Source organism: Lepisma saccharinum, chromosome 2 (genome assembly GCF_977018435.1).
Source record: "Lepisma saccharinum chromosome 2, izLepSacc3.1, whole genome shotgun sequence".
NCBI classification, from domain to species: Eukaryota; Metazoa; Arthropoda; class Insecta; order Zygentoma; family Lepismatidae; genus Lepisma; species Lepisma saccharinum.
The window spans coordinates 91,012,627-91,030,312 of record NC_139230.1 but is presented as its reverse complement, the minus strand read 5'-3'; the positions used below and the strand labels follow the sequence as shown (position 1 = coordinate 91,030,312).

General features: G+C 35.9%; 1 protein-coding gene across 2 annotated transcripts in view; it reads left to right on the top strand.

Moving 5' to 3' along the window:
- Positions 1–17,686, top strand: part of LOC145984088 (uncharacterized) — a 501,971-nt gene that overhangs the window by 25,386 nt on the left and 458,899 nt on the right. For both annotated transcript variants that reach the window (XM_083117495.1, XM_083117494.1), the window contains exon 5: positions 14,309–14,804. In XM_083117495.1, the coding sequence (XP_082973621.1) occupies positions 14,309–14,804 (496 nt within the window). The remainder of the gene's footprint in view (positions 1–14,308; positions 14,805–17,686) is intronic.

The following is a 17,686-nucleotide window of genomic DNA, read 5'->3' as shown; positions in this document are numbered from 1 at the left end:
CAAGAATGGTTAGATGGTATCTGTCCATTTTTTTTTTTAAAAGGATACAAACTGCTGAATAACAATTATAGACCTATGACACTTCTAAATGCCACATTCAAAATCAAGGTTGCTACACATCTGAAAAACTGGTAAATGTCAGGGAATTTGGCTTGTCAGCGAAATGTCGAGGAATTTTGCAGATTGTCTGGAATTTACGTGCATTTTTGAGTCTGCAAGAGAACAAGTTACAAAATTAACAAGTGGTTCACTTCCACTTCTGAATTCGGTTTTTGTGATTCCACTTTCCCAAAAAGATTCAGTTCAGGAACTTGTTCCTCTCATTCTTGTGACTCCTAGTCTGTTACGTACAAAATTGTGGTTCCTTCACATTTCAATTCTACATTTATTCACTCTCGGATCTAGGTTATTGGTTTTGTTACGACTGTCCATTCATTTTGTGACTCGTTCTTGTGAACATCTTCAAGACCAGGATTGGGAGAAGTGTGAGATTTTACCTTTGGGAACAAGATACTCAAGATGAAATCTACCGCACCAGCCATCCTCAGAATTTCTTGCGGCAATAATGTTGCTTTAGCTTTGTGTGTGGTGAGGAAATTTCCTTTCTTCAAGAACACACCCATCTGGACCCGTTCTCTTCTCTCTCTCTCCTCTCTCTCTCTCTCTCTCTCTCTCTCTCTTCTCTCTCTCTTCTCTCTCTCTCTCTCTCTCTTCTCTCTCTCTTCTCTCTCTCTCTTCTCTCTCTCTCTCTCTCTCTCTCTCTCTCTCCCTCTCTCAAAACACACCTATCTGGAAACCGTTCTCTTTTGATACGTGAAGCGGAGGGGTTTAGTTTCAGACAGTTCATTGGTTTTGGATCTGTAATACTTCTTGAATCAATGAGAATGGATGGATCTATACTTTTTGCCTTGAACAGCAGAATTTCACGTAACTGGCTGTGGTTGACATCACACTGGATGGTTGCAGAGTAAAAACAAGGTGACTCACTACTTCATTCCCCCCGGAAAGGAAACTCTTTCTGTGAATTTGAGTTCTTCGTTCACAACCCATTCAGAAACAACCTGATCAACTTGTTAATTTGCTCATTGCAAATATTTTGTTTGCATATCTTCCAGATCATTCCTTACATTGCACTAAATAAAACAGGTAGGTAATACATTTAATTATCACTTTTTATACTAGGGTCTAGAAATAATATCAAAGTAAAAGTTGTAGTCCAGTTTTACTGATGGATAACTTAAATAGGTTGGCAATTTGATCATAATTATCAGAAACAGATGAAGAAGTCTATTATTTTATACATCTTATTCTTATTGTCATTCACATTTTAGTACAAGAAAATAATAATGTTAGAAAGATGATAATGCTAGTAGAATTTTACACACTGAACATTATCCTGACTTACCTGTTCATTTTGCATAATAATAGTAAGTACATGACTAGTGCAGAAAGTGATATAGTGTCGTAGGAAAGGCTGTTTATGTTTGGAGAATTTTTTGTTGTATGTAAGAATTACATAGTAAATCTACTAGAAAGTGGAAATTTTCACATTGTTTATGAAGATTGTGCATCATATGAATGTCTATCATAGCTTTACATCACAGAGATGTGTTACTCCCGAGAAATTAGTGATTTTATGTTGTATCAGTTATAACGTCATGACATCATTCTTCGAATATGCCTGTGTTTTGTACATGTAGAACAAATTTATCTTTAAAAAACTGGTGCGAAATAAGAAGAATTAAATGTATGTTGGTCACACATTGTTGCTATATATTTTGTTTGTTTGTGGTTTCCTCATTTAGAAATAAATTTCAAGCTTCGTAACATGTGTTCCACTTGATACATTTCACCCTTGGGACCACTTAACTGGAGGTGCATATTTTCAAGGTATGCATGTGATTTTGTTGCAGTGTTTCTTTGCATATGCGATGGATTTATTTGGCAAGGTTTTTGATGGTGTGTTAATTTTCATGTTATTGTGAATGTTTTTGTTGCATGCTGATAGTATTCTGATGCATTGTTAGGTTACAAATGTTGGTTTGATGCCAATAGTAATTTTACATTATTCTTTGAATTTTTATGTGTTCTTTGTGTGTAGATGGCACCAAAGATTGCAAGATGGCACCAAAGCCTCATACACGCACATTTAGTGCTCCTAAATTTAGACTGTTTTCGGGTTGTTTGTGTGCTGTTGTGTTTGTGTTATTTGTGACGTGGACTCTTAGTATAGCGAGAGATGAAATGCTGGATATCTGCAAGTGTGTGTGGAGGACTGGTCGTTCAGTTACAAGCAATTTTCTTTCTCAGCCATGAGTTCGGATCTGAGCTTTATGTGGACAGTTTCAGGAAGCTGCAAGAACAACGCTTCCCGCCAACCACGTGGTTCGGCCCAGCATGGCCTCTTGGTGGCTGCGTTCATGCTTCTGCTGGCGGGCAACATTCACATCAACCCTGGTCCCCAGGCAGCTTCCTGTGAAGAGAGTGGTTTGAGAATATACTATCAAAAGGTGCAAAGCCTAACCAAGAAGCTATCAACTCTACAAATGTTCTGTAGCGCGTTTAACAAGTATGATGTGATTGGTTTCAGTGAAGTATGGTTCAGTGAAATGATCGACGATAGTGAAATACCCCTGAAGGAATTGCAGGTATTCCACAACGATAGAGGTTGACGTGGAGGCGGAGTAATGTTACTAGTAAACAACAAGTGGTCCTGCATCAGACGTCTGGATCTGGAAACGTCATGCGAATTAATATGGACTCACTTAAATATAGGCTCAAATAAACTTTTAATTGGTTGTTTTTATAGACCCCCTAAATCTGGCACTGTAACCTTGTCAACATTATTGGATTCTGTGTTAAGTGCCACAAAGGAAACAGATATTATTCTTATAGGTGATTTTAACCTTCATATAAAATGGTCATCATCGAACTCTGGCCTCTGCACAGACAATGATGACATGTGGTTTTTTGATCATTACATTCAACAATTTGTAGATTTCCCCACAAGAAACTCTCGACTTGTTACTGTCCTCGCACACAAAGGTCAAGGCCATGCCCTGTGAGCACTTCATTGCCTCGGACCATACCCTCGTGCATGCTGAATTCCAAGTTCCTGGAAAAGCCCCCAGGCCCTCCCCCTCCTCCAGACCAGTCTACAACTGGAAAAGAGTCCACTGGGAGCAGCTTTCTCTTTTCACCAGCATCATTCCTTGGACAATGATGGACCCCCTCCCTGTGGCAGAAGCAGTGGAGTTCCTCGTGAACTGTGTGCAGGCTGTAATTAAAGATCACATGCTCCTAAGGAAAACCTAAACATCTCGATTCTCAGTGTGGTATAGTGAAGAGACGAAACATGCTGAAGAACAAAAAGAATGCATGGATTCTGTGGAAACAAATTCCGAACATTCATACACAGAACAGTTTCACTTACTTACGGAAGCATATCAAAACTTAATTCAAAGAGATTATAATAATTACATTCAAAGTATAACAGAAAGTGCTGCTACAAACCCCCAAAACATTCTGGATGCTAATTAACTCCCGTCGACAACATGACCGTATTCCCCTTCAAGTCTCCTGGAATGGGAAGTGTGCTACAAAGGATGAGCGTTCATCGCTTTTTAACTCATACTTCCACAGTAACTTTACAAAGAACACCGCTACCACACTACCGGAAGTCAGGTTCATTATTCCCTACACACACTTTCAAATCTCAACTAATTGCAATGAAGTCCAAGAATTATTAAAATCTGTTTCAAGTTCCAAAGCTACCACTCCTAATGATATTCCTGCGATATATCTGAAACATTTAGCCCATATTCTATCCAAACCAATAAGCATAATCTTTAACAAATGTTTTTCTGAAGGTATGTTTCCTCATCCATGGAAGCAAGCAAATATAGTCCCTATCCTCAAACACAGAAACAAAACTCATGTTACTTCCTATCGCCCGATTTCCTTACTTCCTGCGCTTGCACTGCTTTTCGTTTCTAGTTGTATCCTTGCACATGTTTTCCTTTCCTCTCTCCCACTCAACACAGTTTTCTCCGTCATGCTTCCTGTGACACAAAATTTGCTTGCTTGCTTAACAAAGCTGTTAATTGCCTGAATGCCAATCAAGACATGAATGTCATATACTTAGACTTTTCCAAAGCCTTTGATTCTATCTCACATGTAACTCATCCACAAATTATCAAATAGATTCAATATTCATGGACCTCTTCTCAAACTACTTTCATCTTACTTGCACAAAAGAAAGCAAAAAGTTATCATATCTGGTTGCTCTTTTCGTGGCTTCCTGTAGTTTTTGGTGTGCCTCAAGTTTCACTCTTTTCATGGATGCCATTCACGAATATATTTCTTCCAAATGTTCAATATTATTGTATGTTGATGACTGCAAATTATTTCGAAACATTACCTCACTTCAAGACACATGTTATATCCAAGACAATCTAAAACTCATTGAATGGTGGTGTCAAGACTGGAATCTCAAATTAAATCCGGAAAAATCTGTTGTCATGAGGTTTACTCTAAAATCCAATAGCACAGTGCCATCATACAAATTATGCAACCAGGTTATTCCATTCGTATGACAGCACAAGGATCTTGGTGTCATTTTTGATAGCAAACTGACATTGACTACTTTGAAATTGATGAAAACACTTGAACTAATCTACAGATTTACAGACATAACACACGTTTCTGCCCTCAAAACCTACTTTACAATGTGTGTTGTTCCTATCCTTGAATATGGTTCCTGTATTTGGTCAATGGCATGTGAAAGCAGTATAAAGAAAACAGATAAAGTTGTAAGTTTTTCATCAGAATAGTCAAACACAGATGTCCAACCCTTGCAAATTTCTCTAAACAAGAAATTCACCTTTCTCTTCACTGTCAACTTTCAGATTTAACACTTCTTTTCAGAATCATTAATGGACAACTTTTTACCAGCAAACTCTTGCCACTTCTTAATATCAGAATCCCATGTCCAACAGCAAACACAACAACTTCTTTTACATTAAATGTTCAAGGCTATCTTTAGAACAAAGATCACTTCTCTGCAGGCTACTATTCCATTTACAACTCATTAAAAGATGGCTTCAGGATTCCATTTATCAAGACAGACTTACAGAACGGCATTCCTTTAAGCAGCTGAACAGTAAATAATGTTCTTTTTGCCCTAGTTGTTATTATTCTTGTTATATATGTGTATGTGTCTATCTTATTATTTTGTTTATTTCTTTCTAGTTGATATCCTGATGTAAAATGGATTTTTCTGTATTCAGGATTTTTCAAATAAATAAATTATGCTGAAAAGTGGGGAAAATGGATTGAGATGCGAGAAATTGGAGGAGCCATTGACCCAATGTACCCCTTCGAGAATTATGTTGAATTTATTTAATCGACAGATTTTGCTGTTTCATGTAATATAAAATTGATTCCAGTGCATGGAAAACACAAATAATTGAGATATTTGATCCCAAAGTATGGCCCACGTATATAACTTTTTAGGATGTATGGTTGGTCACCAACCCCATTAAAGTTCTGAATTTCTTAAATATGTACCACTTTCAATAAATTAAAAAAAAAAAAACATTCCTTTCCATTTCATAGGTTTTCTTCAAAATGGCAAGAAGAACATCATTAAATTAAAATAAAAAAAACACGAGGTTCAAAAGCCAAACTCATGATGATAAACATGTCTGGAAAAATTTCATTTTTGGACTGGAAAACCTGGAAATGTCAGGGAATTTCATAATCAAAAAATCGTAGCAACCTTGAAAATCTTTGCAATTCTAATACAAAATAACCTCACTGAAAGTATGGAAGACAAATGAATGAATATCTAATGGGATTTAGACCAAATAGATCCACGGTTGACAATATATTACATCCAATACATGAGTCATGTCATGAACATAATATCGAACTACATAACACATTTATTGATTTTATGTAAACATTTTCTCTGCATACAGAAACTTAATTACTACTTGTACTTGTTTAAAGAAATGCAATCTCTCAGGTGTACCAATAAGATTAAAAAAATTGACTTTCATCCAAACTAAAAATAAATAATGCTCTGAGTGAGAAATTTCAAATTAACACAGGAGCAAAACAAGTTATATAGTGTAGTCATTGAAGCAATAATTCAAAATCTGGAAATTATAGGCACTATCTAGGGATGTGAAGGTTTTTTTTTCCTCTCAAATGTTATATTACTTTCTACTGCAATTTGGTGTTATTTTTCATGATTTAGAACAAACTTGTTGTTATAATTTGAAAATCAGTGTTATTTTTACATGTAATTTTACTGTTGCTTTTATGTTTACAAATTTTCACAATGCATAAGTGCTGGAAAGTTCAGACGATGAAAACAAATTTAAGCTTACCTTTGTTAGATATGAACAAATTTATTGCATTTGTAAAACTTTTTCATCTAATTTTTCACTAAATATGAAATATTTGTTGAAGGATATCACCAAACTCTTGAATACAATCACATTTCCACTTTTCTCTCTCACAGAATAACATTTTCAAAAATTGTTTTTTTTCTATTCACTTTTCAATTTACAATAACATCAGTTGTTATCCACATATTGTACTAAATGTTCATAGTATTCATTATCAACACTTCCTGCACAAAACACACTTCTAAGCTCAAATATTACAGTCTGTTCCCACTCACTTCCCAAATGACAAGATGGCTTGTGCTTCCACATTTTCTTCTGGATGATTTGGCTTTTACACTGTAACCACATTATTGTACCATGAAGAAAGTATTTCTATGTTTGAAGCTGGCAATAATATTGCAATTGCTTCAACAGCTCAAACTCTGAAATCCTTGTGTGCTGTCTGAAGTGCACACAAGTTTTCCTTGTTGTTGGAATGATTCCAACTCGCTATTGTCTCCCTTATGGCCTGTTTACCTGCTTCAGGCAGTCTAGCACTTCAGGTGTTACATCATTTTACTGAATAGACTGGGGATTGAAGACATTATGTAGGAAATGTAACATTTCTTTACAAAGGTCTTATTCCAAGATAGCTTCTCATTTCTGCATTGACGAGAGCTGTGTGCTTGTAAACACTTGTAAGCTTGTTTTTATCAGATGCATTTGACAGAGCTCCACTGGTTGAAACTGAGAAGCATCCTTGTGTTATTTCCTGCAAACTACTCTTGTGGTTTGGAAGTTTGCTTGCAACATGATGAGCAGTTACATATGACAATCCCTCAAGAATAGTGGCCACCAAACCTGAAGCACAGTCCTTTATGAAGAATTTTGAAGCTTTTACTGAATGTACCTGCACTGTTGTCATGTTGGAAAGCAAGTTGATTCCAGCATTTGATGTGGATTTCATGTCTTTTCTTTGAAAGAAGTCTACAGCACCTTCTATGTATTTTGCAATGTAAAAAACAGAACAAAATTCCACCTTGTCTGTTGACTATCTGGATATTTCTCTTGCAGGAACCGGAGGTACAAGTAACTATTTTTCATCTTATTTAAAGAACGCAGACTTCATTTTCCCCACAACTTCATTCAGGTTGCTCATTTTTTCCTCCAGAGATTTACACTCAAATTTCATTTGTGCACCCAACAAGGTATGCTCTTCCAAAAGAACAGGAAGCAACTGTGCACTTTGTCATGTATTGTGCTGAATCTGACACAGTTGCATCTATATTCTCATTGTGTGTGTAATGGACCTTGCACATGTAATAGCATCTGCCTTGTCTAAGAAGTAGACAGACCCAGCTAGACTAGAAATGACAGAACTCATTGTGCTTTGTGTAACTTGCTTTGAACAAGTGTACCTGCAGTTTATATTGCATATTTTGTGGTGTATTTTGCATTAAAGTGTCAAGTTCGGTGTTATTCCATAAAATGGCATAATTTGCATTATTTCATGATTCCAAAACACTGAAAACCTGCCTCCTTAACATACCCAAATATATTTTAAACACTTTATTTTGCTTTCCTCAACTTCTTGCAGTTATTGTCTCTAACAACATATCAACAAGGTTAAGACATATTCATGCATACACAGGTGACATAATAATGCAAGAACTAGATGATCAGTGGTTGTTTACTGCCTTGTAAAACTAAAGCAAGAGGCAATGAAATGTGGCTGGTTGGCTGGGACAACTGCTATCCCAGTGCCTGTAACCCCCTTGAAGGTGTGTGAGATTTCGATTGTTCCAGTAACATGCACATGATGTTGCAGGCTGGTCTTTTGTGGTGATCCCCTGCATATCTAAAGTGATAGTATCCATAGGCCAATGCAAGAACTGAACTTCACAAGAAAATTTGATGTGATGCTTTTTATAGGTGTAAAATTAATTTTTAGTATTTTTTTTCCCAAAATGGAGTGAACTACTTTCAACATGACTTTGCACTATTGTAGAAACATAGCAGCATTACATTCAAGATTTTTCATTAACTCTTGTTGTCAACATGGCTGTAGCAAACTTCTGAATTTTTTTCTTGTTGCATAAAATATCATTTTTTCTTCTTCTTTTCTTAACTTTCATTATTGCAAGAAAAAATGTTAATTTTCACTAGAACTGAGTACTGTCAATAAAAAGAAAAGAACCTACACCAATTTCATCTCACTACAACAAGTAGTTCTTCTGGGAATTTTTTTGTACAGCAGTGCATATTTGAAATGTGCATTCTTAATACTCTTCCATCCCAAGAAGCTAGCCAGCCAGCATCATAGCTGCTATCCACTAAAGGTTAACAGTGAATGAAAATGAGACAAAATACACAAAATGTACAAAAATAAAAATTTTAAGAAGACACTGGACTTGATAACTCTGATGAGAAGCATAACCAGAAAGGAGATGAGTCTACATTTCTGCAAAAAGAATCCACAAAGTTTGGCCAATTTCAATAAATTTTAGTTATATCTAGTGGAAATGCATCCCTTCCAAAATAAATAAATCTTAATATTTCCCTATCTAACCCATTGGTTTCGTCTACTATTTTAACACAAATTTGCACTTACTTAACAATCAAATCTTTGTTGTGTGTTCTGAACAGGGTTAACTGAAATACTGAACGTGCTTATATGCCAACTTTTTGAATCCTTAAATTTCTCAAAATTGGGTAGGTGATAGTCAGTTTTGAGTCTACAGTGGAACCTCGATTTTTCGTTTTTCAGGAGACCAAGGTGAAAGAACTTAAAAAGCGGGAATATGTAAAATCGAGGAAAATTTTATAGCATTTTGCTTTATTGGGGCCATGGAGAATGAATGTATAATGCACGAAAATGTAAAACAAGGGAACATAAAATCAGGGTTCCAGCTTGCAGTAGTATGGATTGCATTTCCAAACTTAAGGAACAAAAGGCATTTTCTTTACAGAGTAAATTTCACAGATCCCATTTAGTAAGCAACGGTACTCATGGATTCCAAACAATAAAACTTCTCATTTATGTAAAATAGTCATACTTTCACTGACTTTATATAGTAAGGCAGTACTTTTATTTTGGCTGAAAATACTGATGCTCTTGATCCCAGAAGGTCCATTTTATTCTTACAACAGGGTGTCCTTAATGTGGAAAGTTAGGACAACAAAAATTGGGGAAGGAGAGTCATTGGAAAAACCTGAAGATCAGGTAAAATTAATGTAAAATCAGTGGTGGTGTCTTTAATAATTCAGGGAAATTTAAATCAAACCTAAGAACTTGCTTCAGGCTCCCTCATGATGTACTGAGAAGGCTATGAAATGGCATGCTTCATTGTGTGTACATATTCCATGAGTAGAGAGAAGCACATATTTTTGGTAAATAAAAAAGCAAAACTTTGGCCAAAAACTGAATCAATTTCTGCTTCAAAAGCAGTAAATAAAATAAAATTTTGGTGTTATAGTGGTGAAAAATCAGATCAAATGCAGGATATAAAATGACATTTTGGTTTCAAAATTGTGAATATAATCCTAAATTTGATTTGAAAACCACTTATTTCACAAAATAAACATATCCCTTCTAATAGCACATTTATGTAGTTACCAGAGTGTTAAGTTTATTACTGTATAAAGGGGTCCATTTTTGCTTCTGAAATATTTACAGCAGAATTAATCAATTTTCTGTGAATTGCATAACTCACAGGATAATTCAAACTTCAGAAAGTGTCTTGTCAGTAAATAGACTCTAAATTTCGTGTTTAAGAGTCTATTTCGCATTTTGCAGTTCATTTCGCATATTTCATGACAAAATAGAGTAGGAAAATGCACCTCACACCTTTCAGAAACATGAAACATTAACATTACAATGTGTTCTTTCACATTTCATGTTTTCGTCAAAAATGAAATACGCATGCCTCTCCCTCTATCCATGAGTTAATTCTCAGAATTTTGTTGTCATGATGACTCTGTTGTTTTGCACCTTTGCTTGAGGATGGAAATCAATTCAGTGGAATGTCCTAAAAAATTGTCTTTATATCTCATGGAAATGATCCAGTTGAAGGAGATTTTTCACTAAGTCTCTTCCTGTGAAAAACCTTTGGGAGAGAACAAACAGTTTTGAATTACAATGCAAATAGGGAGGAGTAGATAACATTACAATTAACAGGAGACTTATTTCTGTAAGTGCCTCCAGACAAGGATATAAAGTTTACCTAAAGAAAGAAAAATGTTCTTAAAGGGAAAAAAGAAATAAGAAAATTGATCATGAAGTTGAAGATATAGAATAAAAACTACAAGAGGTAAGGAGGGAACTAGAGTTACAATAGGCAACATTGCAGAGGAAGAAATCACATTTGAAGAAGAAATGTTGCATGTAATTTTTATGATAGTGGCTTTTTAACAGTATATATCATCAAGTATTCTCTACTTATGTTTAATGTAACTGGACTGTTTAATCTTGTGTAACCTTGGTTATGTAATCTTCCTGCTATGACTGTGTTATAATGTGTGTTCTGCAGTGAAAGCAACATGATATATTATTCCTATCATGTCTTTCATATGTGAACTCGTACAGAAAAGTCCAAGCAATATTTTATGACAATAAATGTCGTATATTAGTCCAACTATTACAATGTGTGTACTATAATTATTCTAAAAATACACTATAGGTTCAGTTCAGTGTTTTCTTTAATAAATAAAAAAATGTTATATGCATATATACTAATGTCCAAAATTAAAGCAACAAACGGAAAATTTTTCCATGTGTCCATTTGACCACATAATACGATCAGGTGATAGTAATATTTATGATATCATAGACAACTGGTTTAAGGTAGGAAATAAACTAATCTTAATTTGCCAGGATTTATCAATAAAAAAATCATGATAGCAACAGGTTAAACTTGGCAAATTTAAAAAAATAAAAAAATCACACGAGGCAAGCATTTCTGTTTGTTGCTTTAATTTTGGACACTGGTGTATACACAGGGTTTCTATAAATTAGTTATACAAAAGTAACCGTTAATTGTGAAGAAAGTGTATGTGTAACAGAAATGGTTTATACATCAATGAACATGAATATAGCATATCTTCAAGTTTCTTGTCGCACGTTGTTATAGTAGAACCACGATCAAAACAACCTGCGCAGACCCGCGACTCCTGTGGGTGGTACTCCTGCGAGTAGAGGAGGGGGAGAGTGGACCATGCTTCCTTAAGGTCCGAGGTGGAGTGAAGAAGGGAAAGCTGTGCGGGGACTTTTCGTCCCAAGGTTTTTTTCCTTGTGGTCGATCTATAGTTTCAGACCCTGCCACTGGAGGTGTGAGCGTTTATCTTAACAAGTACTGACTTTTATTGGTGGTGTTGGAATGATTCTGTGGCCATCTCGTTCCTTTGATTTGACCCCATGGGTTTCTCTATCGGGGGTTACATTAAAGAACATGTGTTTGTTCCCCCTCTTCCCAGCAACGTCGAGGAGGTGGCCAAGGAATCGTTCCTCCACAACCAATCCAAGTCGGTACTTGTGTAAGATAAACAAAGGCTCATGCCTCCAATCAGTCAATCAATAATGTGAAAAAGGCATGAGTTGGTTGATTAAAAGAAAATAATGCTAAATGAATTAAATCTTCCATTTGAGTTCTCCAGTCAATAAAAACCATAATGACTTAAGGAGTTTGTTTTTCTTTTTTTTAATCAATTCAACTCCATGCTCATGGCACATTTATTGTGCTATAACACTCAAACAAAGCTACCTGTGTGAGGTCAGGGATTTTTGATGAATTTGGTCATGGAAATTTATGGAAGTCAGGAAAATTGATTTTTATAGTTCTGGGGACACCCTGTTCTATAATACCTCCTTGTGGCTACAAAATTCTCCATGAGGTGATTGTCAGGCAGGACAACACGATGTTCAAATCATGCTGGTCATGCATCTTCCTTGTATTTTCAGGGGTGCAAAATGGTCCGTAAAAGTAAGTCAAAAGTAAAAGTCCAGGTTTTTTTGCTTTCACGACTGCAATTTGTAATGACTTCTCAGTCAAAACTAAGTATATGACAAAGGCTATGGAGGAACACAATTCAAAGAGCATGATAAACGAAGGCACTAAATCTGGTCCCAGGCTTTCGATTCCTTTCCAGATTTACCACCTGTGACTGTAATTTGTCATAGTTTGTTTTAGTCCACTACATGCACATATATGCTAATTAGGACTGGGTCTGAACCACTAAGTGCTTCTGTAGGGGATTTAGCCTGGAACCCTTTGATTGCACTAAGCCAGCCTACATTCCAGCCTACTATCGGATTAAAAATTATGGATGCTCGAGTTTGAACTCTAATTAAAAATTAACCAGTAAACGAGTTACATCAAAATTTAGTGCATTCAATTCTGCGTTAAGCTATGGTAACCAATTTTTTTTTTTTGAGCATGCCTTCAATTTTTTATCATCATGAGAACAAAAAAAGTGCCGGTGTTTTCCAAACAACTACTCTCTTTGAAGTTCTACAAATGAAACACTTGTGGATCAATCATGATGAAATTCAAATACAGTGCAGGTATATTTTCAGATTTTTTAAACCGACCAACAAAGGCTCTTATAAAGTTCATGAAACAACTTATTCTTAGTATTGGGTAGTCTCACAAATATGATCTTGGTCTTGTTTTGAAAGTCTATGCAGCTGTCAGAATCCATTTTCATTGTAATTTCACATTGTGAAATCGATTTTATATAATTTTTTATTCAACGGAATAAGGATGCGTGTTGAACATAGCAACATCTCACGTTCGGTCACTACCGCTATGTCCATTATACCATGGAAATGGTGGGCTGTCACTGCGAGCAGTGTCACCATGGTCATTCAACATTTTCTGCAACTGAAAATGAACATCTATATTTACCATTCATGCATAAGCCTAATAGTGTTTTGTGTGCATGTCTATCGTACAGATAGACAATGAATTTCAGATTTTCTGCTCAGACCACTAATCAGCAACTTTTGCAAACTTTATATGAAATAATAATGTGACAATTGAAAGAACATTTGGCATATTATTTTGGTTGTAATGGGAAATTATCACAGCACTACTTTGATTTTGCAAAATATGTTATTATTATTAATTTTTGTGCAATTTACTTGTATACTAATTAATTATTGCATCAAACTTTTCATTATTTTCTGACTTCGCTAATGTATGCATGAATTACATTTCTTGCTATGTTGTTTTCTTCATCGAAATCTAACAAACCAAAGTTGGTTATTATTATATTAAATACTCTTCTCTTTGTGACAGGAAAATAAAGCCCAAGTAAAAGGGGTTAATACATATTGCTGGCATGATACATATTGTTGGGATGATATATCGCCGATACCACGATGTGGAAAGATATCGTACCATATCATTCATGATGAAATTTTCTTGACGATATATATCCAAACTTAATTTCCGATATCATCCATCTCTAGTACAGAGAGATGCACTTGAAAAAAATACTGCATTTTGTAAATAACCAAATTTTAATAAGTCTCGGAAATTGTACAAATTGTACCAACAAGGTCAACATTTGAGAGGTAGTGTTTACACAAACTTCATTTAATATGGAATAACCCACATGTATTTTATAAACTACGGAGATAAACCCATATTTTGATCTGGATATCCCATGTAATTTTCTTATGGCCTCTCTCTGCAGAGAGATTTTTCAAAATTGAACTTTTTTTTTCCATCAGCATTCACTTCCCCATGGTCTCCATATCCTTTGTACCAAGTTTCACTGCAATCTGATTCTTTGAATGGGCTCCAGAAGGCTCTGATAGGGCAACTTTAATTATGGCCACCGGATATTCATAATTACCATTTCCTTACTGTTATATATTTGAATTGATTGGATTTTTTTGTTCTTTTTTACAGGAGACTGGTACAAAAATTAGATCAATCAGAACTCCAGCAAAATGCTCACCTAATGTTTATCGTGTAAAGAGAGAATTGGGAATAACTTTTCCAAAAGCTCGACGGTGTGTTACACCATCCCCCTTACATAGGTGTAAGAGACTGACTGCTCAAAAAGAAAACATTCCAACTGTGAAACATGGAACTTCTGTTGCAAGACAGAAATTGGATTCTAGATTCAACCCTTCCTTTGGAGAAAGGATAAATGTTAAAAGTGCAACCATTGGAAAGGAAATACCAAGTGTTGATGAGAAAGTGAAAGATCCACCTTCTCTTAGGGTTGAGTACAAGTATTTAGGTGACTTTGAGTTTTCATCTTGTGATGCCATGGGTACACCAATAAGACAACAAGCTTCTTTCCTGGGGCATGATTCAACTCCTATCAATGACCCATCTTCAGAAGAAATGAAGAATGCACCAGTTCAAGTGTTTGGAGCAGAAGAATGTGAAAAATACGGTAAGTAACTTGTGTAGTTCATACATTGTGGCTAATTGAAATGTACAATAATTTTGTGTGATTGCACTTGCCTATATATGCAGTTCTTCATTATATACTGTATTTACAAAATTTTTAGCCACTGTTCCACCAACAAATCATTTAGGAATCATGTTGCATTCAACTGTAAGTGTGGATGAAGTATTTCAAGTGATATGAGATGGAACCACAATGTGTGGTTGCACTATACTTTAGATTAATATGTGCAGTCCAAGGGTTGTAACTTATTGAATAGAAATGTGCTCATTGAATTCTCGTGGAAGAAATTACAAGGAGATGACCAGCAAAAATGAACACTTTATAAAGCTTAGCAAGTAATTGTTGCTTCACTATGATATTATTAAAGCAGTGATGGCCAAACTGTCGATTGCAAGCTACTGGTAGCTAGTAGTGATATTTTCAGTGTTTCATAAATTGCACCCCTACCTATGGACAGCTTGGTCAATTTTTCAAGGAGCAGTAGTAACAATAATTATACAGTATATTAGAATCATTCTGAGTCACATGCAACTAATCCATGACATTGACAAGGACTCGTATACAAGTAAAAATGAAAATGTTATTGTACTGATCAGTAAAGCTGAAAGAAAATGGACATTTATGCACCAATCATGTCTGTTGTTTGTGTGAGCTTATATTATCTCAATAACTAGCATAACTGTAAAGATAAAATTTGCTGAAGTAATAGACTTACCAAACAGTAGTTTAAGGCTATATGAATTAACTTGTCTGATTACAATTCAACTTATCTGGTGGTGAGAGACAACAATCAATGTGATTTGTCAGTTAGTAAAAATTTTGCAAATCTTAGTTTAGAGTGACATATTTTTTTTGAAAAAATACATTTTTATGAACCAAGAAATTTACCATAAAATAATTCAATCTTTTCCTTGGTAGCTTGCCATGTAAGCTCCATGGTGCAGGCTGGCTCCCGTGGGGGAGTGGTTAGCACATCACGCTACGATGCCAGTGGTCCCGGGTTTGAATCCTGGCTTGGGCATGGATTGTTGTGAGTGTCCCATTCATCATATCATCACTCATCCCCATCCTCGCAAATTAGCCAAAAATGGGACAAAAAGTCAAGTAAAATAAAGTCAATCAATCCATAGCACGGGAGTTTTGCAACTTCTGATGTAAAGAAATAGATATTTTCTGACATTTTTATGAATTTTACTTACTATATAGGCTATCTTAATCAAATTCTTCCCCCTTAAGGCTTCAATGACAATAAGTGATGCAGAAGGGTAGGCAGTCCCCATTTCGATGATCCATGAAAAGGCCAGAAGTTAGGAAATGTAGGAAGTCACATGACTAGTTGTCAGTGTAGTGTTGTACTTCAGAACATCATTTGTTCTCGAGTCAGGTCACAGAACCAGCAAGAGCTGCATGTAATACATTAAAAAATAGTTGTCTTAAAACATTCAACAAAACACTAAAATAATTATTACCTTATTACAAAGTCTACTGTATTGCATGATTTAGTTGGGGCAGCTCTTTCTTTCTCTACACAGACTTTCTTCTAAAAACAGAAGGGACATAAATTTGTCCTGGTGTTTTTCTGGGTGCATATTCAGGCATGTTATTTTTTTGTTACAAGAACTGCTTCTGATACGTGGTGTGATTGGAAAGTTTTAAGACTGGGTGTGTAATTTCAAAGTGGCAGTACTTACAGGCTATTGTGATGGATCTCCTTCAAAGTAGTCCCCTTCTGACTGAACACACCAACTTCAACTGTGTTTCCGTTTTTGGAAGCAGTCCTGGAAATTTTCTTTTGTAAGGGTGTTAAGAACCCTCTCCGTATTTGCCTGGATGTCTTCAGTTGAGTCAAATCGGTTCCTTTTCAGCGAAAACTTCAATTTAGGAAAGAGGTAGAAGTTGGCAGGTGCTATATCGGGGAAATATTGGGGTTGTGGAAGCACAGGAATTTGGAATTTGGCCAAAAATTCTGTGATCAAGAATGCACAATGAGCCGGTGTGTTGTTGTTCTGGAGGACCCAATTCTTGTCGTGCCAGAGTGCTGGCCTTTTTTTCTGCACATCTTTGCGCAAACGCTGATGGGCACTTTTATAGTATTCCTGGTTGACTGTCTGCCCCTCGGGGCAAATTTGTGATGCACGATACCCATAGAATTTTTTAAAAATAAACAAAAATAAACAACATTGTCTTCACATTCAACCGACTTTGTTGAGGTTTTTTTGGTCGTGGCGAACTTGGATACTTACACTGTGGTGATTGTGCCTTTGTTTCTGGGTCATACCCATAAACCCATGATTCGTCACCTGTAATTACCCTATTTAACAAATCTGGGGGTTTCTGCTGGTCTGACAACAATTTTGGAATGAATTTCGCAAACACTCGACGCATGTTCAAATCTTCAGTTAAAATTGACTGAACCACATAGAAACTTAAGTTCAGTTCATCAGCCATCTCCCTAATTGTAAGTCTACGGTCAGAGTGCACTAAATTGCGAACTTTCACAACGTTTTCGTTGGTTTTTGAAGTGGGAGGCCGACCGGACTGTGGGTCATCTTCGACTGATTCACAGTCATCTTTGAATCTGTTGAACCAGATAAAGACATTGTATCTAAAGATATCCATTTAAAGGTTATGCGGAGATAGGTAAATTAACTCTGATAAGCTTACTTTTCATTTTTCCGTGTAAGTTTTTTTCGCAATCGATTTTGCCACTCATCTGGTGGCTTCATCAGGCATGTATTGTCTTGCTGCTGGTGGCATGGTTCCTTCTTCTGCTTGTGCTTGTGGCAGAGCTAGTTAATGCCGAATGACAAAAAGGGCTGCATCAACTAGCGCCACCACGAGCACAAGCGACCCTTTCACTTTTT